We start from the raw sequence: 26,088 nt of genomic DNA, 5'->3' as shown, positions 1-26,088 counted from the left end.
CTTGACTGAGTCAAGATAATGCTGATGTGTGCTTAAGGTAAAATATTGTTTTAAAACACTTCTGAAGAAGTTTTAACATCTTCACGACACAATGACCCATGATCCTGGCAAGTGACAAATGAAATGAATTACAAATAAATATGCATTTAAAAAGCTCAGGGGGTTCACACCAGAAGGCCAATGGTGGCCATCTCTGGGAGGTGGGGCTATTGGTCAACTTCACTTTCTTCTTTGTACTTTACTGTATTTTCCCCATTTGCCAATGGCATTTAGTAATTTTAATCATCTTAAGCCTAGACACCCGTCAGGCTCTGGGCTAGACCTGGGGGAGGTGCCGGTGGGGGGGGGGAGGTGCGGGTATGGGGGAGGTCAAGGCCCTTGGGAAACTCAGGGAGACCAACCTGGGAATGCGTTGCCACTGTGCAGGGAGTGTGACATGAGCACAACCAGAGCAACCGTCAGAAGGGGCTTGAAGCAGTTAGGAAAGGTGTCCCCAAGGGGGTGACACTGGGGTAGGGGAGTAAAGTTGAAGAATTGTTTACCAGATAGAGAAACATGGGAATCACATTTCAGAAAAAAGGAATGACACACTCAGATAGATAAGGTTGCCCTGTAGAAAATGACCTGAATTACTGACAATAGTTCATATAGATGAAGAAAAGGCCTCTGGGCGGGGAGGGCCTATCCTCACAACGAACCAGGGAAATACAAAGTAAAGGCACCATCAGGAACTGTTCTACCCATCAAGTTAAGAGAAGAAAAATCCCTTACAGCAGGCGAGGGAGCAGTGGGGATCACTCACTGCTGGAGGGAGTGGGACTGGGCCCATTCTAGGCAACGCAGTGGTATGTGTTTAGGCTCAGTGCTCCTGCCCACTGGCCCAGCAACTCCTCAGTCTGTGTAACTGAATTCTAGAGTTGGATCTGAGATGTGGACAGAGATCTACACACTCAGATGTTCACAGTGATTCTGTCCATTCATTCATTCCTTTAGATCGAGGAGTAGTTTTCACAGGTGTTCCGGTACATTACTTTGCCCCATTACTGACATAAGTGAACAGGAATTCTTCTGTATGCATCAAATATTATCTAACCAATGATTTAAAAACCTGAGTTATGCATTACAGTTACATAGCACCTGCCATTTCCCAAGCATTTTTACTGACATTCTCTTATTTGATCCTTAGGACCTTCCTGTGCGTGGGGCAGGGGGTGCCTTATTCTGAGAGCAGAGTGCACACGTCACTCAGCTGGCAGCCTCCTCCCCTGTCCCTTCCTGGGAGAACTCGATCCAGCCTCAGGCCCTGGAAGGTGTGCCCCTTTTCTATGGGGTCTCCCACTACCACTGCTGGCCAGAGCAGGGTCATCTGTAATATCAAAAGCAGAGCCAATCTCACACACTCACTGGTAAAGAGCGATACCTGTTTTAGAATGGGGGCGAACATGGAGCCATAAGGTATCACAGTTCGGCTAGTTTTTTTCAACTGCATGGATTCATGTTGAATTTGCCCCGAATGGGTCTATGCTTTTCTTTTTTCATTTCCTCATAGTCTCTCCCTCCTCCCCCGCCCCCAGCCCCAGACTGTGCTCTAGGGATGCAGCACACCCAGCTATGGTTATTTAACTGATGTATTGAGAGCACCCCTGGAAAATGGAATGTGATTTAAGAAGAATAAAAAAAAAACTAGATCTTAAAAAAAAGAATTAAAAATTGATGTACTCTACTTTTGTTTTTTTCTTCCCCACGTGTTGCATAAAGTACAGCTCTGTGGCAAAACGGTATCTAACATTCAGTTTCTTATGTTGCTTGAGCACTTACTACATGCTGGGCTCTGTGCTACGTGGTGGGGGGGGGAGCAGAGATGAGTCACAGTCCCTACCCTTGAGCTGCTGCTGGACATGTAATTCCAGTCTGTGGGATTTCCTGACACATCTCTGCCCTGGCTGCCCCACTGGATAATCCTACTCTCTGGGCGGACAAGAATGTGTTTTTCTCTCTTGATGACAGTATTTTCAATATCCGTCCATTAACCCTCATAGCTTAGGTAAGGTGTGTATGTACCTGGTTATTTTCTCCTTGTTGGTTGCCATTTATACAAGAAACGTAACCTTGAACAGCTAAAATACTTACTTACACTTAAGAATCTGCGTGTTGATATATTTCTAGAGACGTCAGTCTCTTCCCACCATCATGTGTATTTAGTGCTAATGTTTAAGCTTATGTGCTAAACATACTGTTTGTCACAGACTAATTTCTGACGGTCACAGTTACCTGGCTGAACCTTCTTTAGCAGTGTGATCCTCTTCAGGAAGAAATGATTGAAAGTGAGTCAAAACTGTTGTCAAAAGCTCCCCAGAGACCTACTGATAGAGAAAAGGTGCTTAGCTTACTCTATTCGTGACAACGGTGTAATTAATAACAATACTAGCTGACAGGTACTCAGTGCTTTACAGTGTGCTGGGTACTATGCTAAGCTTATTATAAACGTCTTATTTAGACCTCACAACAGCCCCAAGAGGGCAGCTCACTATTATGTCCATTTTACAGATGGGTAAACTGGCTTCGGAAAGAAGTAAACAGAGCTAGGATTCCAACCCTGGGTATGACTCCTGTCCACTAAATGCCAGAAAAACTACTTTTAAAAAAGAAATTGCAATTCTTGTCTTTTTTTCTACTATCTATCTATACACCTATATCTATAAGTGTATGTTTACATACGTGCATATATAATAGTTAAGTTTGCAAGAATACAAATATTTAATAACCTCGTACTTGCATAGTTAAGATGGGTCTGAATTCATTTTGTTGAAAGTCCCTGCTTTTTATCTGAGCAGCTGCTAGACGCTGAAATGAAAAACAAAACACCGTGTTTGCATTTTTCGGGCTCCTCTCAGCTCTTAAGGCCTTGTCTCCGTGTGGCCCTGGGGAGCCCAGAAGAAAGGCTCAGGGACTTAGCAGTCACCATGGCAACCGCCAGGGTGCCCGGCCCCCCAGCTTGGAGGTGGGTCGGAAAGGTGTGGGAGACAGGAAGGGGACCCCCAGGAGGGCTTCCAAGACACGTTCTCTCCCCTGGGCAACCCCACGTGGGGGCAGAAGGCACCCGTGGAGACGGGCCACGGCCGAGTTGTCTTCACTCACTCTGTTTTCACTTGGCGCGTGAGGTGGGGAGAGGCGGGATCTCTCATTTATACGTCAGAAAGGAAAGAAGAAAATTTCTTACTGGGGAGATGGCGCTCAGAGGAGCCGTGCGCAGCTTCCTCGCCACTCACCCGAGGCCCTGCGGCCTGAACCCGCCCTGCTCCACCCAGGGCTACATCTGTGCCAGGGCCCTGCTGGGCATGATGGGAAACCCCTCCTGGGGGACGATGGGAAACCCTTCCTGGGGGACGATGGGAAGTATCGGCTGGGGGATGATGGGAGACCCCTCCCAGTGGATTATGGGAAGCCCCTGCCGGTGGGTTATGGGACGTGGCTCCCTGACAAGGTTTTTAAGAGGTGGAAAAGGATGTCCTTCCCTTTTCGCCTCTCATTCTCCGTTAGAAAGAAGGAAGATGAGTTAAATAAGGCTTTTGAGGGCCTTCCGAATTAAAGAGCTGCTGCTGTGATCAGCAAGCACTTCCGGGTCACCCAGGGGTCAGGGGTCAGAGGTACCGGGAACCGGCGGGTCTGCACTTCCCAGGACTCGGCAGGTCTCCAGGGGAAGAGGCAGGTAGGCTCTGGGCTGACCGAGCTGGGAGGGCCTCTTCCTGGAAGGAGGGGTTTGGGTTTTGTTCAGTTGCCGCGAGGCGTCCTGCTGTTAACTCCGTCTTTTCTTATTTGGACAGTTGCTTAACCTGGAGTGTAGTGAACGTGTTGTGTTGAAAGATTTTGGGGGCAGAAACCCTAATTGGCATTCATGGGAATAAACTAGTTGTACATTTTAGAATTCCCTAGCGCTGTAGCCAGGCACCCAGCTGCCAACGATGTGATGGAGACCGGGGTTTGCTTAAGCCACTTTGTTTTTTTCAGTCTAAGACTTACTGAGCCAGTGCTTCGCTGCTTGGTAGGTGGTTTAAGGTCACTCCCAGAAAACCAGGGTGATTCCTTCAAGTCAGAGACCTGGGGGGAGCAGAAGAATGTGATCGATGGTAATGGCCCTTCAGGCAGAAGATTTGGTTTGACTCTCACTGGCTGTATGACCTTGAGCAATGACTTTATTTCTCTGAGGTTCCCTTCCCTTCGCTGTACAATGGGGAAATGACTACGAGGATTTTATGAGATAATTAATGTGAAACTCTTAAAACATACCAGCACAGTCAGAGCCTAACAAACATCAGTTACTGTCATTGTTAGAGCAAATTTGAAAGTTATATTACTGACGTTTATTTTTATATGAAAAATGCCAACATTTATTTCCTTTTTTTTTTTTTTGAATTCTCACCTGAGGATATTTTTTCCATTGCTCTTCAGAGAGAGTGGAAAGGGGAGAGAGAGAGAGAGAGAGAGAGAGGTGCGAGAGACACATCGATGGGTTGCCTCCCGCACAAGCCCTGACTGAGGACGAAGACTGAGCCTGCAACCCAGCTACATGCCCTTGGCCGGAATCCAACCCGGGACCCTTCAGTCCGAGGGCCGATGCTCTTACCACTGAGCCAGACCAGCCAGGGCTATTTGCATATTCTTGATTTCCATTCCAGATTTCTAACATTTACAATATTTTTGGTGTTTTATTTTAAAGACACGCTCAATTATAGTCAATGTGGCAACTGCCAAGTTTAAAGAAAGTGATCTGTTAGTCCAAACTCCTCCCCTCCACACACACAAAGCCTGTTAAATTTTGGTGTTTATAATATTTTTATCTTTGCAGCTAATAAGCAATATAGGTTCGTGTTAATTTGCTTGTAAATTGTTTTTCCCACTAAGGGATGGATGGATGGATGGTAGATGATACACAGAGTTGAAATCCTTCCTCGCCCAAGGTCCATTCCCCGCTCTCCCCCTGAGGCTGCCATTATGAATTTGGGGCTTTTGGGGGAAATGGCCCCTTAGCTAGTCTTTGAAGAATGGCTGTGCCTTTTGGTAGACAGAGCTGCGGGAAGGAAGGCATTCCAGGGAGCGGGGATGGCAAAGGCATAGAAGCGGGCGCGTGAAGGGCGAGTCTGGGGACCGCCTGCGGTTTGGTTCCGTGGGCAGCACGGAGCGGTCCAGGAAGGGGGCGGTGGGCCGTGAGGCTAAGCAGCCGGCCAGGGCTCGGAAGTGGAGACACCGAGTTCCAGCCGGTGACGCTGGTCTGCGTGTGGGCTGAGTGCGGGAGTGCGGGGTGGCGACGGCCGCCGGGGGCAGAGGGGCTGCCATAGGGGCTCCCGCCGGAGTTCACGGGGCGTCAGGAGGCCGGGGTCGGGCGAGGGCAGAGGAACTGGGAGGGAGATCGCTAGAGGCCGGGGGAGGGGGGAGCGGTGTCGGATGTCCGCAGGGGACTGTCAGGTGACTGGAAGAGGGGCCGTCCGCGTGGGAAGTGAGCGCGAGCGTGCCCGCGTGTCTCTGCGAGCGCGCGTGCGTGCGAGTGGGGTGTGGACGCGCATCTGCTGAGGTCAGAGCTGCCTCCTGCAGTCAGGAGACGTTGGCGAACGCGAGGCGAGATCTCGGAGGACACAGCTCTGCGGCCCGCCCACCCCGCGGGGCGGGAGGAGCAGACCAGGCGCGGGGAGGAGCCAGGGACGGGCCGGAAGGGGCGGTGCCCCGCTCCCCGCGGGGCTGGAGCCCTCTCTAGAGGCAGCTGGCGCGCCACCTGCGCCCTCCTCTCTCGGCCCGAGGGCTAGTGCCCGCTTCACCCCGCATCCGGCTAAGGGGATTCCTGGGCCGGGGGGGGGGGGGGGGGGCGGGACTGCCCCAGGCCCCGCCTCCTCTCCCGTCTGCGGCGGCGATTGGCCCGTGTGTCCTGTTGCTATGACAGCTCCCGAAGGTTGCCCGTGGCTCCTCCACGGGCCTTCCGGTGCGTCCTACTGCTCTAGGAGGGAGGCGGGGCTGGACGCGTCTCTATGGCGACCGGGACGCGGCGGTGCTCGGCGGTGCTCGCGGCGGGTACTCACCGAGGAGACGCGCCGGCAGCGGCGGGGATCGAGGCTGAGACGAGGCCATGTCGGACATAGGCTCGGAGGAGTTGGAGGAGGAGGGAGAAACTGATTTTGGGGTGAGAGCTCCGGGCGAGGGAGGGGCTTCCCGGGGTGCGCGGTGGCGGGAGGACCCCAGGAGGCCGGGTTCGCGTAATAGGGAGGCCTGGAGACCAATTACAGCCGGGAACGGAGACCGCGCGGGCCCAGCGGGTGCTGGCCCGGGAGGCCGGTGGGAAAGGTGACACGCCATCTGCTGGCCGCCTCCCACCCATCCCAGCGAAGGCGGAGATTTCCAAGTGGAAGCCCCAAGCCGCCGCCTCCCCGCTGCTGCCCTCCGCCCGGGCAGCTTTCTGGGATGGCTGGGTGGTACGGTTGGTTCTCGAATAAGCATTTCCCCGGTGGAGCCAGGCCCCTCGGGATTAGGGCGGCTGGCCGAAAGGCGCTCCCTGGCAGCCTCCAGGAGATGCTGAGGTGATCTCAGGCTCAGCGAAGGTTTTCCGAAGACAACACCATGTAGCCTGTAATCACGTGTGCTTTCTTCACTCTTACGGGAACTGAGCAGAGTCTTTGGAAGTTTTCCTTGGTTCAGGCAGCAGAGAGGAGGTAAGGGACGTGCAACCAGTTAGGTGAACTGGCCTCCGTGGGAGCACATGTGGACTGTCCACTGATGAGCCTCACTGAGCCAGAGGGTGAGCATTTCCTAGCCTCAGCCTCTGTGTGTGTGCAGAGTTCAGGGCTAGATAGTTTCAAGGTAACAAAAAAATCTAGCACCTCTGCTTGTCTGTAACTAGCTCTATACATCCGTCTCCCAGCCCCTCTATGGCCTGGAGCCACCTGGCCGGAAGGGGGAGCCGCATACCCCCCACAGCAGCTAGTGTTGAAAACCAGGAATCCCCTGTGCGATGAGGATGAGTCCCGGGCATCAGTGGACATCACCCATGCTTGGCAGCCTCCTCTTTCCTCTCTGTTTCCCGCCCCCCTCCTGGTTTCTCCCAGGAGCACTTAAAAAAAAAAAAAGCCACTTGCTCAGGGTCTGTTTCTGAGGGAACCCAACCTACAACACCTGCCCAATCAGCTTTGTAGACTCTTTCCTCAAATGTCCCCACTGGATTTGTAACTTTGTAGTGCCCAGACATGGTTACCTACTTCACCTGTAAACTGGGCCGAGGATTGAGAGGATTCGATGCAATACTATTTATAAAGTGCTTAGCACATGCTTGGCACTTAAAATGTGGCAGCTGCGACTATGCTGACTTTTTTTGTCATTGCCAGGAATATGAAGGGGACCGAAATGAGGCAGGTGAGAGGCATGGCCACGGGAAGGCCAGACTGCCCAACGGGGACACGTATGAGGGGAGCTATGAACACGGTAAACGACACGGCCAGGTCAGAATCGGTGACTTGAGTGGGTAGGTTTCTGTATTTAATACTCTGTTAGTGAGTGTTTAATTCAGGAATGATGTGAATCCTATAATCAATGTGTTTCAGGGGACCTACAGATTTAAAAGTGGTGCTCGCTACATTGGAGAATACATTAAAAATAAAAAGCATGGGCAAGGCACTTTTATATACCCAGATGGATCAAGATATGAAGGTAAAATGTTCTCACAAAGCAGGTTTTTGTGCTGCAGAGGTCTTCTTTTGGGATTAAACTTGTCTGTGAAGACTGAGATAAATGAGAAAGTTTAAAGTTCTCCAGATTAGTCAGCCATTTAGCAAATGCAAACCGTGTTCCTGTGTTTACAGGGTTGATGCAGAAACCAGCAAGCCTCGTAATTATGGGAAATATGACTGTCCCTGTGACCAGCACATTCTCTCTGTGAGCCTGTGTACTGAGGAGCAAATGCAAGGGAGGCTGCTGGGCGAGCACAAACCTTGCACTCAAGACATTAGCTGCTCTGTAGCATTGTCTCTTTGAGGCTGTTTTTGCTGTTTCCGTTTCTGGTAGATCCCTCTTTTTTTTTTTTTTTTTTTTTTTTGGTTAATTCTTACCCGAGGATATTTTTTCCATTGATTTTTAGAGAGAGTGGAAGGTGAGGGGGTGGGGTGAAGAGAAACAGCAATGTGAGAGGGACACATCGATTGGTTGCTTCCTGAATGAGTCCTGGCCAGGGCCAGGGATTGAATGTGCCCTTGTCAGGGAATCAAACCCGTGACCCTTCAGTCCTGGGGTCGATGCTCTAACCGCTTAGCACACCCACCAGGGCTAGATTCCTCTTCTGATGAACATGCTGTTCGTTAGACCTGGTGGGGCCTTCACTGAGGGCTTCTTGTCAGAGAGGCATTCTGCCTTGTAAAACTGGTGTTCTTATCTCTGCCACAATTCTTCACATGCCAATGTGATGTCTCAGGAAGATTCTCATTCCCTTATTTCCAAGAACCCCACCACTGCCCCAGACACCATTGTCACCTGGTTTGCCTACAGTGTTGGTCTAATCAAGGGACGAAGGAAGTTCTGAGCCTGGGAAGAGACACAAGTGAGGAGTGGGCGTGAGCCTTCAGAAACTGTGCAAAATTCTGTGTTCTGGGCTTCTTTACTGGGGAGAAGTTGTCTGGTTTCATCAGATTTCCCAAAAATTCTGTGACTCTGGCCCTGGAACTGTGGTGACAGTAGGTGTGACCTTGTATAGGACACCTTATCCCTCCCTGCCTCAGCTTTCTCATCTGCAGTGAATTAACACACATGGAACACTCAGAATTGTGGCCGATGGATGGGAAGCACTCAGTAAATGTTGGCTGGGTGACCACATACCTGTGTGAGAGTATCACCTCTTAATGAAGGTGGCATCCTTAGAATGCAAGCTAGAGTTGCCAGTCTTGTTGCCAGAGAAAACCAGAACCTGGGAATTCTAAAAGAGGTTCTGCCAGATCTGAGGCCCAGCTGCAGAGTGTCAACCCTCTTTCTGTTAGATGTGGAATTTCTGTTTTGTTTCATGGATCTTAGAAGACTTGCTCCAGAGGAAACACCTGCTGTTTTGAAAAATCAACTTTAAACAGTTTAATTTAGGGTTTAATTTAATTCTTTCCAAATCCTTAGGAGCCAAATCTCATTGTTGTCATTGTTTATTTCAATGTAGATGTTAATCTAGTTTGAACAACATATAAATATATATATAAAAGATACTCAGAAAAAAGGGTTAAAGGAATTGTTAATATGAAGGTTAGCTAGCATAGAATACTTATTTGGAAACAGTTGTACATTTTTGTTTCTCCATATGGTTCTGTAATGTGCAGGGTGCAGTTGCTACTCAGTTTCTTCTCTGAGGTCAGAAACTACAATGTTACTTTTATCTTGGTGAGTGGAACCATCTTCCAATCACAAAGTCAAAGTGGGCACATGGCAGAATCCTTCATAACTGTCTTGGCTGGCTGACTGCCATCAGAAGGGGCACAGATGGTTTTTGCAGGTGAGCGAGTGTGCTCATACTGCACCTGAAGCACAGGCCACATATGACTGGGGAGCCCAGGAATGGGCAGAAGCTGTAGTGCCCTGAGAGCAGGGAACTGGGGGGGGGGGGGTTGGCGGGTGACTTGACCAGAGGTAGGGAAGCAGGGAAGTGACCTTTCTCTCAGCTACCTTCCTCAGTTCTACAGTGTACTGATTATAATCCAATTATGATTATGATAATTATATCAGTGGATTATAATCTGCTGGGCAGAGTCTCTACAAGTTGTTAGGTAAACTGGGACTTTTTAAAAAGTTTGCTCACCAGTCTTCTCTGGCTTGACTTTTAGTGCCTTTTGCAATTTAATCTTTTTCTTTCATTTTTGAAAGTTTTCTGCAAAATACTTAATATATTTTTCTTGCAGCACCCCCCAGGAGGTCAGCTCCCTTGTTCATTTTTAGGATAGTTTGGAACTTTGGAAACCTCTGTTAAGTTTCGTTCTTATGTGAGCTGCAAGATTTGAAGATGTTGTGAGCTTTGGGTGAAGGAATACTCTCAGTACCTTTATACTTTAAAAAAATTGATTTTAGAGAGAGGAGGGGGGAGAGAGAAACATCAATTGGTTACCTCCTGCGTGCTTCCCGACTGGCGATGGAACCAAATTCACAACCCAGGCATGTGCCCTGACCTGGAATTGAACCCGCCACCTTTTGGTGCATGGGATAAAGCTCCAACCAATTGAGCCGCAGTGGCCAGGGCAGGACCGTGCACAGAGGAGAGTAGGTGAGGGCACTTAGGCAAGGGAGGAGTCCTCGGAGAGGCCTAGTTGGCAAGGGCGTGGTGTCCACTCCCATGAAGCTGTGTGCGGGCGGGGCTGCCCAGGGTGGCCCGGCAGGAAGGTGCCCGGGTTGGAGCCAGGTGGCGGGGTGGGGAATGGAGTGAGGTGCTGGCGGGCGGCTGAGGATCGAGGCTGGAAGTGGTTGCTGGATCAGTAAACACAACCAAGGCTGAGGAGTGTGGAGCTGGGACCACTGGCAATAGGGCAGGCAAGCCCTGGTTTAAATCCCTGCTGTGCTGTTGGCCAACTGCTGGCCACGCACACGTGACTGTGGCTCCCATACATACACCTGCCCAGCCCTGTGCTCAGCGACCCCCTGAGTAACTCCCTTAGCCAGCTCCCCACTCCACGCCATCTGGCCGAGAGGCAGGGCCCGGAGGGAAGCCGGAGTGGAAGGAGGCAGTGGTGAGGGCGGGCACCCTTCCCCTCACTGGCGCTTGGTTTTGTGCCGTCTCTTCCAGGGGAGTGGGCAGATGACTTGAGGCACGGCCACGGCGTCTACTACTATGTCAACAACGACACCTACACTGGAGAGTGGTCTGCTCACCAAAGGTTTGGGCCTTTCTCCTTTTAGTCCTGTAGATTGATTCGTGTAATGAGAATATGGCAATGTCTTATTAAGAAACAGAATCGTGACAAAGTCCATGAGCCAACTCTGCCAGGCAGTTCTGACCCTCATGGCCTTAAGGCGAGGCTGCTGGATGATGCACTGCGGGGCAGGTGCAGACCAGACGGGGAGAGCACGTGGGTCCTTCCCCCTAGGGCCCTGGGCCTGAGGACACAGAAAAGAACCTTCTGGGGACGGAGCCTCAGCTCCCGGAAGTGCTGCCTCTTCCCACGAGCATCAGCTGACCTGCGGGAAGGTCCCTGCTGTCCGCAGGTGATGCCCGCCCCATGCTTTGGCACAGTGAGCAGGAGGCATGCTCTGATGGGCCAGCTATGGAGGACTGACGGCTTGTGATCCTGTGTCCACCTGGCCACCCTCAATGGAGATGCCTGTCTATACACCCGGGAGGCTTTTCAGGGCTTCCAGACACAAGGCGCTATGTTCCCTCTCTTAACCAGGCATGGGCAAGGCACCTATGTCTACGCAGAGACTGGCAGCAAGTATGTGGGGACCTGGGTGAATGGACAGCAGGAAGGTGCAGCCGAGCTCATTCACCTGAACCACAGGTACCAGGGCAAGTTCTTGAACAAAAACGTAAGTAAGAGGAAGTGATGTTTGCCAGTGAAATACACAGTACTCTCCTCCCCAGCTTGTGTATCCGTAAAAGTACTAAAAACTCAGGAAACCCTCCTATCCTTCTGATATGGGAAATAGGGCAGCTGTGCCTTCCTCCAAGCATCCTGGTACCCACAGAGGGCAGAGCTGGGCGGGAAGGCTTGGCCTGTTTCTCTGTAAATCACAGTCTCTTCCAGCAGTGGTTGGGATGGCCTTAGGACAGCAGGCATGTTGACCTCCTGTTGTGTGCCCATCTCGGGGGAATCAGATGTGAGATCCTGATTTGTCGGGAATTACTGAACATCTTCTGCTATGAGCATGTGGGGGTTTTGACTTTCTCTTCCTTGGGGGGCCCGAGGCTGGAGCTGGGGAGGGAGACCAGGAGCCCTTCCTCTCCTGGTGGCGGTGAGACCTCGGGCCTGAGGCCTGCAGCTCGCAGCACCCATGCCTGTCATCTCCTTTGGGGGAGGACCTGTGTCTCTTCTTGCCCTCCTATCCGATCCCTAGTGGGGTAGAGAGAAAACCCAGCTGACTTGGGACTTCCCAGCCTGGCATCCGCAGTAGCTCTGATCAGGGGCTGAGCAGACACTGTCCCTGACAAAAGAGTTTGCCGAGCAAATTAAAGATGTTAGGTTGACATAGGGAACACTGAACTGATTGAATGAAGTAGCTGCAGACTCTCGTAAAACTCAGTTTTCATTCACGTGTCATTCATGCCCTGATTACAGATTCTCCTTTCAGTCTTTGTAAAACAGCACATTCTCCTCAAATCTACGCATCCTATGGGTGGTTCCCAGCAGAATCCTGGGGGTGTTTACTAGGACAACAAGATCAGTGAGGCAGCAAGTTCAGAGACGGTCCAAGCGTGTATATAAGTCAGTGCCCGATAAGAAAGTCATCTCAAATTGATAAAGAAACGATGGGAGAAGCCAAGAAATGGGACCACTTGGTAACCACTTGGGAGAAAAAGAAAATGAGAGTTTGTCCTGCAGCCTGTAGATAAAGATAAGATACCGTCTAGAGGGAATAAAGGGTTAAATGTAAACAAGAAAATCACAGCAGGAAAAATAGGTGAATATTTGTTAACTTTAAAATGACAAAAGAAACTTTCTAAACAAAAATATAGAGAGAAAGCCAGGAGATTTTGCCCAATAAAAACAATCCCTTATAGATTAGAAAACACTATACAGGAAATTTGAGAGTTATATTATGAATGGGGCAAGGATATTTGCAGCATTTAATATGTAAAGCACATCAATTGATGTGTTTTAAATGGTCAAAATAGTGAAAAAAAATCAACCTTACTAATAACTTAAAATATATGACTTTAAATGATTTTTTATATAGTAAAAAAGTGTAAAGATAGAACAAAATGTTAAGGTCCAGGAAAAAACACGAGGGTTTGAAGACAAAGAGTCTCTTGAGCGCTGCTGCAGGGTCCTCACTCTCGGGTGTATACACTGCACATACCTTTGTCCAGAAATGATACTTCTGAAAATTTACCCCGAGGACGCTCTCTAAAGTGCGCACAGAGATCTAACCCAGAATATGTCTACTATAGAGTCTTGGTCAAAGGAAAGTGTCAGCAGACCAAGATCAGCTATAGTGAACGAGTGAAACAGATTCCCATTCTCAGATGAAGTAAAATGCCGGGTTGATGGGGTCGTGGAAGAATGTCTGTACCTGTGGGAAGGCATCCGGGCCAAATTTCTAGTAAACATAGAGTAGGAGTCAGTACATGTAATTATGATCAGATTTCTAATAAAAAAACCCTCTGTCCTAGGAATAAGGTTACTTCAAAATATCAGTAGTTTTATCGCTACCTAGTTTGCCCGTGGCTGCTGACTTAGTAAAACTTTTGTAACAAACACGTTACTTTTATAGAGAGATAAAATATAGTTAAGTTTTAACAGACAAAACAGGCCCTATAGTTGCAATTCTGGTAGCCTTTAGTTCATAAAGCATTCTTTGGCCTGTATCGGACTTGCCCCAGTCGCATGATGTGGGCGGGCTTACGGGGTAACATTTCTAAAGCATTTTGGACTTCCTGCTGGGTGCGGACTCAAGAGTGAAGCACCTCTTGGCTTCTCTGTGCTCGCAGCCCATTGGCCCTGGGAAGTACGTGTTTGACATCGGATGCGAGCAGCATGGGGAGTACCGCCTCACAGACATGGTAAGTGGCAGGGATCTGTCGTGTTTCCACGGCCCCTCTTCACATGCGTGCGTTAGTCTAGGACCGAATTCCCAGAACAAGACGCTACCCTTTCACAGTTACTCCTGGGACCTAGGCCTAGTCTTTTTGCCTAGGAGCCAGTAATTCTGAGCCAGCCCCAGGGCTCTGGACAGTTAGGTCCCAGAAACGATGACTGAGATCTGTCACAGTGATGTCACCAAATTTGTGCCATAACTCAGTGTTTCAGGTGTGTTCGGATGACTCCCAGCACTTACAATTTCCCCTTTTTGTTCCTTTCCAATACTTAACATTAATGTTCATGCTAAACTGATTGTGAGCAACGTTTAATAAGCTGAAATGGAATAAAAGTGGATGCTGGTAATAGAAACAAGCATGTGGATGCGGCTTCAGGCTTGTATTTCGTGGCTCGGGGTCGTGACATGCCGTGGATTTCCTCCTGTGGGCTGAGTGATGGAAAGTAGCTGCCTCGGAATTTTATTTCCCCTCCATAGTCCTTGGGACTAGAGCTCTAGTGTTTACCCCCTTTGACATCGCCACAAGGCCGTCTCAGTGTGCTTTGGGGCCTTCCTATGATGTTCGCTTTATTGCATGGAAGGACTCAGAGCAGCACAGTGTGGCTGAGCAACTGGAAAGCGCGTTTCATCTTGGTCATGTCTGAACGGCCCTAGAGCTGGGGAGTGAGACCCTGCAGGCTTTCCTGGCGTCCGTGGGCAGAACATGGCCACAGTGTCCCCACTGCCCTCCCCTTTCTGGTCCCAGCTCCTTCCAGGGCCACGTTCAGCCCTTAGATTGTACCTCGATAGCTGGCAGTTGATCCGATCGCTGAATCGTGTTATGCAAATACTCAAAAGCCATTATAAACCAGACCTTTCTCTCCTTCCTGTAAGCGTCCCACAGAGTTTACACACATGGTGGCAAATTCACATTGTTAAACTTCAACAGGAGAGAGGGGAAGAAGAAGAGGAGGAGGAGTCCTTGATAACAGCCGTCCCCAAATGGAAGGCCAACAAGATCACAGAACTGGCCCTGTGGACACCGACCCTCGCTGAAGAGCACCCGCCCGTGGGTGTTCCTGGGCAGGAGGAGGCCCCGGGAGCTGAGGGTATGCCCCCCCCCCAGGGTGGGGTGGGGAGGGGCTGGGCACAGCCTCTGCCCGGGCTGCTTCCCAGGAGCTGAGTCCTGGTCCCTCCTGTGCACAGGGGCTATTGGGGACCTTGGTGGGTGATTGGCTGGCCATGGGCATAACCTCAGGAAAGCCAGCTGACAGCAGCTGGGTGCCAGGCCCCTCCCTGAAGAAGTCCTGAGGAGTGATTAGACTGCCTGGGGTGTTGAAAAATTGCAAGTGATTAAAAGCCAAGCCTAGTTGGCCTTAGTGAAATAATACTAATTTATTGGTTCTTAGAACTGGAGAGGTCAGGGTGGAGCCAGCCTCAGGTGAGGCTGGATCAGGCCCCAGCTCCCTGGTCTCTGCTCTCACAGGCATTGGCTCTGCTCTCTTCCCTTGGGAGACTAGTCCTCATTGACTTTACCAAACTGTCACCCAATCAACTGGAGAACCCTGGGGAACAGAGAGCTGCTCTTTCTCAGTATGGTCATCAAAACCCTTGGGAAGTAGAGTCATCATCCCTGAACCAGGCACTGTGACTGCCAGGCCTGGGCTGGAGCTGGGTGACTCCCACTGGGGAGGCATGGTCCCCTGGCAGGGTGCTGCTCTCGGGAGGAGGGAGAGAAGGTGCCGCACAGGGGAGGAACAGGCCTGTGCTCTGCTGGACACCGCTCCCCTTTGTTTCATCGCAGGCGGGGGAGAGCCTGTGGAGGAGGCCCAGCCGCAGGTGGATGTTTCAGACACGGAGGCCGATTTAATGAAGTCTGGAGAGGAAGAGCCTGATACCTTCAGGGAGGAGAGCAGTGAGTTTGGCCGGGAGGAGTTCCGCTACGACAACTTGGACCAGGGTGAGCCTGAGTTCTGGGGGAGCAGGAGGGCTGGAGGGGAGGAAGGCCGCACGCACACTGGGACCTGCTGTGGGGCTCTCCTCCCTTTGACCAAGGCCGCTCCAGGGCCAGGGCTGAGAAGATCCCTGAGGACCCTCTATGAATTCATGTCAGACCCACAGGATGTTGCTCCCTCCTAGGACCTCCTATGGGGACAGCAGGTGCGACGCATGCGCGCTCTCTGCTCTTTGCGAATCTCTGTTTCTACCAGGCGAGCAGGCCTCAGGCTGCAGGGTCCCGATAGAGATGCGGAGCACGGCTGTGTGTTACGACATGGTTTACCAGGTCTGGGTCACAGGAGTGTGAGCAGGAGCGGGCAGTGTTGGGAACCAGGTCTTTTTAAGTGGGTTTGAATGTACCATCATCTAGAAGCTTCTGCCACTGCAGGTCCTGGGGCAGGGATGTGACCTTGAGTCTGCTTGGGGCTTCCGGTTCCTGGAATCTTTATAAATCTCTCCCCAAGTACTGAGGGCATGGCCAGAAAACTCAGGGTTCTGTGCTTACAAAAAATGTCCTATGTCTGATGCAAAGCAGGCTTCCTGGTGGACAGGCTGCTGCTGGTCCGGGAACAGCACAACATATGTGGTCCTGGGCCTGGGCCCCATTCAGGGTAATTTGTCTCTGCAGCAAATGAAGAGCAAATATATTTCCTTTTCTTTTGAAAATAATATCTGAAATACTTAAATGGCATAAAGCTGTTTTCTATCTAAATGCTTTAAACACACACAGATTTGGACCTTTGTGAGCAATACAATCCCAAATACTGTGGTAACACATCAAAGGATTGTGGCCTTGTGGCTGAGAGCCGGACCCGGACTCCTGGCCTCCCCAGCTAGTGGCTGTGACCGCTTGTCCTATCCTTCCTACGTCCCTCATTTGCATAATGCAGAGGAGAATGACCCCTCAGAGGCACGGTGCCCGTGGGATTCCGTGAGGGTGGAGCGGGCCCAGGTCCACACAGCGTCTAACCACACAGATGTGTTCACACGAGAGGGCTCTGGGTGGGTGCTGAGCATCTCCACCTGGAGATGCCATGCTTGCTGAGCCCTGTGGATGGACAGAAAGCTCAGAGGGTATCAGTGACTTGACTGCCTGTGTCTTCAGTGTGACAGCCGTGTGACCGCTGCATGGCTGCTGTATGGCTATTGTGTGACCGTTGTGTGACTGGTGGGTACAGGACAGGTACGTGACTCACCTGGAGCAGTATTAAGAAGTATTTCTGAGAGGGGGGCACCTCCAGGTGAGTTGAGAGGGCTGGAGGTGGCCAGACAGACAGCAGAGCCTGGGTGGGGAGCAGGCAGGGTCCCTTCTAATAGCCTTTCCTTGAGAGCTTGAGGTGGCTGGTGTTTGTACCAGATCCACAGCACAGTGGGGAGGGCGCCTCTAATTAGGGAGCTCCTCTGGGGCAGGTGGGGGATGGGTGCCCTGGGGCCAAGCCAGAGGCCGGAGGCAGGGGCTCCACTCTGATGTAAGGCTTTCCCCACCCAGAACCTATGGTGGGGGGAGCAGAAGGAGGGGTCAGCATGAGCAAGTCTCGGGATGAGAAGTCCGAGAACCAGGCTGGGAGAGATTGGGCCTTGACATCAGGATCCAGCTGGCATCTGAGACTTTAGTTTCCTGAAATAGCCTGGGCAGAAGGGGCATTGCCATAGCTCAGTGGGTTTGGCTTCCGGGGACATTTAGCAATGTCTGAAAACTTGGAGGGTGGGGCAGGGTGGCGGGCATCTTCTGGGGTGGAGGCCAGGGATGCTACTAAATGCTCTACGTTGCACAGGACAGCCCCACACAGAGAATTATCCAGTCCAGAATGCCAACTCAGCAAATGAATTTTAAAAGAAAAAAGTGAGTGTCAAACACTTACGTTTCCCTTTCCTTCCCAGGAAATCCGGGTTTTGAAGAAGATGAACCTAGACAGTCCGATCCTCCAGACTAAGAAGGGGCCCAGAGAATGGGGACTGTCACACAAATGCCTGTGGCTCGGGGGTTGACACTAACCAGTTACTGATCTTTCTTAACTTAGTTGTTTGTGAAAATGGTTTCAATTGCAAATAAATTTTTTATTCTCCTTTGTTGATGAAATCACCTGTGCTTCAAGTTCTTTGAACTGAAAGTTACCAGGTTATTTTGCCCTGGTTTTCAGTGGTACCTGAGCTGTTCTGTGTGATGGGGTGTCAGAGAGCAATGACCCCACAACCACGCCCGGCTGAGGCCTGGCATCCTTTCCTGCAGATGAGCACCGCCAGGCTGTGTGCAAGCCCAGCCTCATTTCTTCTCACTTTCACATATTCAGGCTGGATCTGCGGGATAAGTTCAGATTGAGGTTTGACCTTTGACCCCCATCTGTACGTCATAATTGTGGGGAAATTATCAAAATGGGTGGCAGGGATATTTCTGGAAGCTGTTCCAGAACAGCTAGCGATAAGGGAGCTGTGCACAGGAGTCACTGCCAACCATGTACATCTATTCTACCACTCCAAACACTAAATCTGTGCCTAGTTCAGCTTACTCATGTGATCTGCCCTCTCATTACCTAGGGGCATGAGACCCAGAAGTGCCCCCCCCCCCCCGAGAGGGTGAACCCAGACATCTGTGGACAACCCAAATTCCATTAGCTTGACTTGCAGAGTTTGTATTCATCATGATGGTTAGTGAGGTTGGTCTGATACGGGGGGTCCAGGAGGGCAAGTGGAGGTTTGAGGGCGACTATGATGACCGTGCCCTATCCCCGAGCACTCGGACAACCTTTTTCTTCAGCAGGGCAGGGGAGAGAGGACACTACTGTCAAGACCCCCATCAACCACAGGGACCAACTTCTCCAAGTCAGAGGCACCATTTTCCTCACACCCTCTGGGTAGATTCACTGTGCTGGTGGGGCCCCGTCTGGTCTGTCTTACGTGTTAGTCAGGACAGGACCCACTCCTCCCATTTTCAAAGCCCACCTCCCCTCTCCACTTGATCAAGAGAGAGAAAGGAGAAGCTGAGAATGACCACCAAGAAGGGGGTCTCAAATCCTCATACCTGGGCCCCTGTAATAACAGCCCCGATGTGCTGGGGTGTGGTGTGCTCAAGAGTGGCCCCCAAAGACGTCCACATCCTGATCCCCAGGCCCGTGCATTGTTGCCTTTCAGGGCAAAGGGGCCTTTGCATCTGGGGTTAAGCTAGGGTCTTGAGATGGTAGATTATCCTGGATTATCCAGTGAACCCAATGTCGTCATCACAATAGACCTCAGAAAAGGGAGACAGGAGGGTCGGCAGCAGGACGCCCCACGGTGGAGCAGAGGGACGAGAGAGAGTTGAAGGTGTGACGCCACTGAGGAAGGTGCATGGAGCAAGGGGTGGGGGGGCACCTCTAAAAGCTGGAAAAGACAATGAAATGAATCCTCCCCAGTGCCTCGAGAAGGAATGCAGCCTATTGACCTGCTTTAGAACTTGTGGCCTCCAGAACTGCAGCAGAATAAATCGTGTGTGTGTTTTAAAATGTGTGTTGTCTTTACCACTCTGTGGTGGGGACTTGTTACAGCAGCAACAGGAAACTAATACCCAGGGTGTGGCCATCAAGCAGCAGTTTCCTGGTTGTGGTCTGGCGGATGGCCTCTCATTTTATTGAATATTCTACCTCTTTCTGCCTGTGTGGGCACAGCCAAAGACTGATCGAAATAGAAAAGGGAAAAACAGTTGGGAACTTGGTAAATAGGAACATATAAAATAAAGTGGACATCCCCTTTTGGGGGGTGTGTGTGTGGTGAGTCTTTAACTCTTGGAAATTAGAGTCACAGCTCTCATTTCCATGCAAGCCACATGGCAGACACCTGTTACAAGGCGGCCCGAAGCTGAGCCTGCTGGTCTGCAGGGTCACAGATCCACAGGCGGTAATGAACGTGAACGAGACAGCAGGCTTCCCGGAGCCTAAAAGTGCGTCTTGTGCTCCTACAGATCTCACTAGGCGAGAGAGACTAGGATCCCTTCACGCCACAGCATCTAACAGCCTCTGTGCCAGCCTCGCCTGTCCCTTGTGCAGCTGTGCAAACGTCACGGTGACTCTCAGTTGCCCAAGATCCAGTTCTTCCAGTTAAATGCAGAATTGGAGCCGTGGGTCAGCGTCTTCACTGGAGGGGCCACCAACTCCCACTTTCCTTCCTCTTTATTTTCCTCGCAGAAGCACATTCCCAGAGAAGGGATCTAGAACAGAGTTAAATCGCTTATTAATATTTTACACCAGGTTAAAAGCCAACTGACTCATACACCTTGGAGGCTGGCGCGATGTGCCCAGCCCGGCATTGTCTCCTTGACACCTAACACAGCAGTTCTCGGGGGGGTGGGGGGGGAGCGGCCCCCTAGACAGTGGGAAGCGCCTGCTCCCGTCTGTCACACTGGGGGTGCTGTCCAGTGGGTGGAGGTCAGGGGGTGCTGCTACCATCCCACAATGCACAGGACACCCCCAAACAAAGAGCTATCCCGCTCACGTGTCCACAGCGCCAAGGCGGAGGACCCTGTCCACCGTTCGAAGGCTGGCTTAGGTTCTCAAATTTAACATCACAAGAAAGGTCCAGGTGTCGAGTTCTCAGACCCCAGGAAAAATTAGCAAAGTGGAAGTTGAGACAATTCCTCATCTGTGAAATGAATGTGTTGGAGCAGATCTTCATTGCCAGGGCCTCGGTTTATATGTTTTGCTTCCCTTTTCTTCCTCTCTCTTTTTTTAATATTTTTATTTTAAATTTTTATTGGTTTCAGAAAGAGGAAGGGAGAGGGAGGGAGAGAGAAACATCAATGATGAGAGTGATTGATCGGCCGCCTCCTGCACGCCCCCTGCTGGGGATCGAGCCCGCCACCCGGGCCTGTGCCCCGACCGGAATGGAACTGTGATCTCCGGGATCCTAGGTTGACGCTCAACCACTGAGCCACCCCGGCTGGGCGCTTCCTTTTTAATGTCAGAAAAAAGTTGCCAACTTTCCACCACGTAGGGGGGAATCCAAGTGAAGGCCAGTGTTGATTCAGGGATGACCCCCTCCTTCTGCTCAGAGACTGGGGGGGAGGCTGTGGTGGGGGGCCCAGGGGAGGGTGGTGAAGGGCTGTTTCCCGCTGCCCCGCCCCGAAGGCCCAGGGTTGGGCAGAGCCCCTTGATGAATTCCTGACATGTGCGGGCAAGTGCAGCTTATTTCGGGCCGGGGGTGGGGGATGGACACTGAATCATCAGCCTAAGAAAGTTTCAGGAGTTTGGAAATTCAAGGCTGGCATCTCGAGAAGGGAGGCCAAGGGTTCGGGTGTGGGTGGGAATTTGGTCACTAGAACAAGTGGGTTTTGGGGACAGGGTCCACATGTCATTCTCAGTCAGTGCCTGGTGTGTGCAGCGCTGCAGTCGGTGTGGAGACAGGGACCCCAGGAGAGCCCAGGGCTGTGGGAAGGGGTGCAGCAAACCAGGGGGCAGCACAGGAGCACGCGGGGGGAGGGAGACAGTGACGATTGCAGGAGCAAGAACAACACCTAGGGAGTAGGTGGCACGATGGCTGACCAGGGGAATCCCTAGAAAAATCTGTACAACCCTGTGTAGATTTTCAGGACAGGGGCAGGGGGTGGGTCTCAGTTTCAAGTCTGCCCGCCTCAAGTCCTCTCTCTAACTAGATAAGAGCAACCTGTGCTTTGTTGGTAACGTTCCACAAGTTCGTCCAAGCACCCATGATCCTTCTCGACGTGACTGTCACCTGCTGTTTTTTTCTGTAATTGTTTATACAGCCCAGCCCAGCCCTGAGCACTCTGCCACATACAACAAGCTCTTGTGTGTCCCATGGCTGGATGGCTCCCAAGGCAAGACGGGGTGGGGGCTCCTTTCTGTCCCCCGGGGTCCCTAGAGCAAGCCAGCCCAGCTGTTGTCCTTTTTGTTTTTTTTAAAAATCCAAACCGCTTACTCCTCACTGGACCATCTGCTCAACTACTGGAGTTCCAAGGAATTATTGCACGACTGACCTTTAAAAAGTCCTGTGTCATTTTTTTCTCCTATCATCTTGGCAGCAAATGGCCAAAGTTGCCACACTGGTGATCAAGATGCCGAACCTCTCCCACCAGCCCCCTGCCCAAGACTGCCCTGTGCATAAGAGCGATGGGCACATTCTCAGGGCACAGTTGGGTTTTTGTTGCCCTGGGCCGTCAGGACACTCGTTTTCATTCTGAGAAGGGAGCGTGATGTCCCTGCGTCCTTGGGCTGCCTGGCTCTGCGGCCCAACGGGAAGCGTGGGCACGTACCTTTCTCACCAGCTGGGCGAAGTCCGCGCAGTCCCGGGGCGGCAGCCGGAGGAGCGGGCGGGTGCAGGAGTCCAGTGCCGAGCCGTGGGCCACGATCAGGATGACGCCTGTGTGGAATAAAGAACAGCTCGAGGTCCAAGCAGGCAAGGAGAGCACCTTTTATTAGACTGGGGGGTCCCCAAACTTCTTGGGATGGAGCCACCTCATGGTGCCCCCAGGCCTCCGGAGGTGCCAGGGTAGAACAGGCGTGGCTGGTCCCTGCTCAGCAATGCCCATGGCCCTGCCTCTCATTGCACCTGGCTGGTTCTTCACAGCGTATCACATCCTCAGGCAGGGTCTGCGGTGGCAGCTTCAGGGATGGGACCTCGGCTTGATCTGAGCCACCACCTCTCCTGGGATGTCTCGGTGGCTGCCGCCCAGACCTGATCCGATTAGCTCGAGAATTATCAGCAGTTGATCACAACGAGCTTGCTGATGACTCACTTTGGATAAAGACATCCAGAGTCCACTGGCTGAGCGAGTCTCCCTCGGGTGACAGGGCGTGGGAGCCAACGCCAAGACAAAGCAGAGCTGGGCAGCCTTGCCCCAGGGGTGGAGGGGAGGCCAGGGGGGTGTCTGGGCCGCACTCACGGCTCCACCTAGAGGAAGAAATCAGACCGAGCGCTTCCTTTGAAGGCCAGGCTGACTGACACCCAGCCTTCCGTTCAGGTGACCTCTAATGTGACTGTAAATTCTCCAATGTGACCCCCAGACTGAAGCTCCGATCTACTTTTCCTGTGACATTTCCTATTCATTTCACACTCATATCTTTGGCCTCCTCACTCCTGGTTGGTTGTCAGGATGCTGTTCTGGGAGGAAGAGGCACAGGGTTGACTCCTGGCCTGTGCTCTCCCTCCAGCAGGGTCACTTGGGCAGCCAAGGCTGACAGCCCCTCTGAGCTTCAAAGCCACGTGCTATAAACGGAGGCGGTATTTCAGACACCGCAGGAAGGCGAGGCGTTAACTGGTAACGCCTGTGAAGGGCCCACTGTGCCAGGGGATCGCTCGGTATCAGCTTTTACCCGCCTGCCCAGCTGGACCCCTGGTTGCTCGGTCCGCAGCTTCCCACACCCCCGGCCCTCCGCCTTGCTCCTGGGCTCCTCCTTCTGGGGCACATTTGCCCCCCAGCCCTCCTACCAGTCAGTGCTGCATCCTCAGGGCCGCGGCCACTGGCCGCAAGCTCGGGTGGATGAGCTGTGGGCAGCACACACAGGGTGCTCAGTGGACACCGGAGGGGACAGAGCAATGGTTCTGCATCTGAGTTCCCGAAGGACCGCAGGGGTCCTCGAAGGAAGGATCATCCCCGGACACTGACGTTCAGCTGGTGGTGGAGGCTTGAAATGGGACAGCCAGAGGGGGCGGCTGGGGTGGTGCCCCAAAAGCTCGGTGAGAGGCTCTAAAGTCACTTTCCTTCCTCTGATGTCCTGTGGCAATAACTGTAACAACAGGTGTTCGGTAATTAATCAAATGTCACGATGCTGTGCTTTCCAAAAGTGTGTCCCCCGGGTTCAGATCAGTCAAAACAGGCCATGAAACCATCCTCAGGGCCGGGCGTGCTGGGTGCTGCATTCGGCAAGGTCTGGGGTCTCTTCCTGGAGGGTGTCTCGGTGCGCGGACCCCAGGTGTGCTGGGGACTCTCTGGGAGGGGCCAGGCTCTCAGCTCCTCCCCATGTTTCTTGTCAGCAGATTTCTTCATCCCCCGAGCATCTCCGGGACGGGGCGAGGGGCAGGGCCGGAAAGGACACAGGTGGGGGAGTGGGCCAGGTGGTCTGCTACTTATTCTGAGACTCTTCTCATGTTATTAATATTCCTAATATTCCAGATGTCCGCGCCCCTTTCCTCAGCAATATTCAGATTCCTCGAGAATAGAACGTGTCTTCGCTTAGACTCCCCGTGATGTTTTGTTTGTTTAATACCCGCTGGCTGGCTTACATTTTTATAAAATTGGCTTCTAACTTCTACTGTGGACATTTCCAAACACGAAAGGAGGGCCTGGCAAAACCCCACATCCCTTCCATGGAGCTCCAATAGTGGTCACATTTGGCCCACTTGCATCACCCGTTCTCTACCCCCCGTTATTTTAGAGAACATCGCAAACATCGGGCCGTCCCACAGAGTGCGCCTCAGTGCGCGCCTCCAAACGGCAAGGGCTTCACATTCGTACACAGCCATCCTGCTATGATCACACCCCACAGCACCGGCAGACTTTCTTTAATATTTCCATATTGCAATTCCATATTCCAATTCCTCTGATGGTCTCGACGATCTGCGTATACAGACGTTTTTCCCATTGTCATTCAAACATGTCCTGACATTTGGTTCTCCCGTTCCTAGTGTCTTTGATTCCCAAGAATCTGGCACAGGTGGCTTGTGTGGACCCTACTGTCCTGGGTCCCATGGACTCTCAGTCCTAGGGTGGGGGTCCCAGGGCCTGAGTGGTGGGGGAGTGTCTACGTGCCGGGTTCCAGCGAGCGGAGGCAGCGATGTACCACTGTGCTGCTGGGCAGTGGGCAGGAGGAGGTGGGGGAGTTATCAGGTTCGGGAAAATGGTCCAGTTTCATCCCAGTGGTAAGGCCCCCCAACCCCCGCGGGCGGCTCCGCTGGGGCCCGGCAGGGGCACTCACCGTCCTGCGAGCAGCTGCTGACGATCCGCTCCATGCTCACCGCGCACCGGTTCACGTATTCATCGTAGCTCTCAGCCGGCAGGAGGCAGGCGAAGGGGAACGCGGGCCTAAGGGGCGAGAGCGGGAGCAGCTACCCCCTGGCCTGCTTGGTGGGGACTCGTGCTGCGGTCCCCTGGAGAAGGAGAGTCCCCGGGGCGGCTCTGCTCAAGGCAGGGCTCGCGTGGGCAGCGGCCAGGCTCCGTTTCGTGCTCAGAGCTGGCGAGGGCTGGCGTCCGGGGCGCGTTCCCACCCAGCACAGCGTAGGGAGTGTGATGACCAAGAGGCAGCCCCTGGCCCAGAAGGACAGCGACGCTCCCTTCGACCAAGCTCTGAGCCCTTTGCTCAGTAGGCCCGGGCTTTGGGCTTTAGTGATTGTCCTTTACAGCCTATTTTAGCAAGAATCCTGCTAAGTCAGGTTAGCAAGAGTTCCCCACGCTGGAGATGGGCTATCAGATGGATGCCTCCTGATACCTGAGCGGACCCCGCCGCCTTCCACCCCTGGTCTAATCACCGGGTGCCCCTCTAGCAAGAATCCTGTTAGGCCAGTTTAGCAAGAATTACGTTGCCCTCTTAGATTTTTTGTCCAACCACCAACCCCTCACCCTGCTCCTCAGCTACAGGTCCCCACGCTGAGCTGAGCCCAGCCTCCCTCCCTGCGCGAGCCCGTCGCAGTGGCCCCTCTTGCCGTCCCTGACCGGCGCGGGGACGGCCTACCTGTACTCAGTGCTGACGTTGAAGTTAGCCTCTTTCAGCTCCTCCAGGCTCATGAGGGTGGGGGTGGTCTTGCCGGTCTCCCACTTTGTCCATTCAAAGAGTCCGGGCTCCACTCTTATCTTCATTTTCCTCTCCAGCTTCAGCTCTGCATTTGACAGATACACCTGGTTATCATTTTCAGTGTGCATTTTGGTTTTATGTAAATAAGTCTCTTCTGAGGTCTCAATAATACCTTTCAAAAATGTGATTTTTTGTGTGTGTGGCCAATATTGTTTGTGGTCACCCACGGCTGTGCTATTTCTGAGACAAAAACCGTGAGGTAGGTGGAAGGTATCGGAGGAGAGATGACCACCTGTTCACCGGGAAAGGACAACCTGCCAGTCTCCCTGCACCGCCAGCAGCAGGCCCAGCCTGGCGCTCGCCCTGGTCACCCTGTCAACTCACAGCCAGACCAGCAGCGGGTCTCGCCGTGGGTCAAGAACGAGAGAGCACCGACAAGGACCCAGCCAGTCCAATGATCCACGGAAAATATGGAGCTAATCCCGGAGGGTGTTAGTCACACGGCAGTGTCAGTCTGACAAACACACCGGGCTGAGCAGAAGCTGGTGGGTGGAAGGGAGCCGCCTTCTGGGATGTTCTGACTCCTCCCCACTCACCCTCCCCAAGCGTTTCATACCTCGACCAAAAGACCTAGAAGGTTAGACCATCTCTT

At 52.3% G+C, this 26,088-nt stretch overlaps 2 protein-coding genes across 3 annotated transcripts in view; one reads left to right on the top strand and one right to left on the bottom strand.

Moving 5' to 3' along the window:
- Positions 1 to 5,881: 5,881 nt before the first annotated feature.
- RSPH1 (radial spoke head component 1) lies at positions 5,882 to 16,103 on the top strand. The gene is given in 9 exon segments (XM_016221359.2): positions 5,882 to 6,169; positions 7,365 to 7,478; positions 7,581 to 7,686; positions 10,778 to 10,868; positions 11,382 to 11,517; positions 13,640 to 13,711; positions 14,675 to 14,834; positions 15,530 to 15,708; positions 15,711 to 16,103. Coding segments are annotated over 9 exon segments (1,029 nt in total). The 5' UTR covers positions 5,882 to 6,115; the 3' UTR covers positions 15,828 to 16,103.
- Positions 16,104 to 19,765: 3,662 nt separating this feature from the next.
- UBASH3A (ubiquitin associated and SH3 domain containing A) overlaps positions 19,766 to 26,088 on the bottom strand; it is a 31,217-nt gene continuing 24,894 nt past the window's right edge. The window contains exons 11-15 of one of the 2 annotated variants that reach the window (XM_087817940.1): positions 25,377 to 25,521; positions 24,624 to 24,730; positions 23,916 to 23,918; positions 21,962 to 22,068; positions 19,766 to 19,903 (exon numbers count right to left, since the gene is read on the bottom strand). In XM_087817940.1, coding sequence (XP_087674066.1) covers positions 19,766 to 19,903; positions 21,962 to 22,068; positions 23,916 to 23,918; positions 24,624 to 24,730; positions 25,377 to 25,521 — 500 coding nt within the window. The remainder of the gene's footprint in view (positions 19,904 to 21,961; positions 22,069 to 23,915; positions 23,919 to 24,623; positions 24,731 to 25,376; positions 25,522 to 26,088) is intronic. The other variant, XM_016221347.2, reaches the window with a different exon arrangement.

Source organism: Miniopterus natalensis, chromosome 6 (genome assembly GCF_054644295.1).
Source record: "Miniopterus natalensis isolate mMinNat1 chromosome 6, mMinNat1.hap1, whole genome shotgun sequence".
NCBI lineage: Eukaryota > Metazoa > Chordata > Mammalia > Chiroptera > Miniopteridae > Miniopterus > Miniopterus natalensis.
The sequence above is the reverse complement of the archived record's forward strand: the minus strand, read 5'-3'. Positions and strand labels throughout refer to the sequence as shown.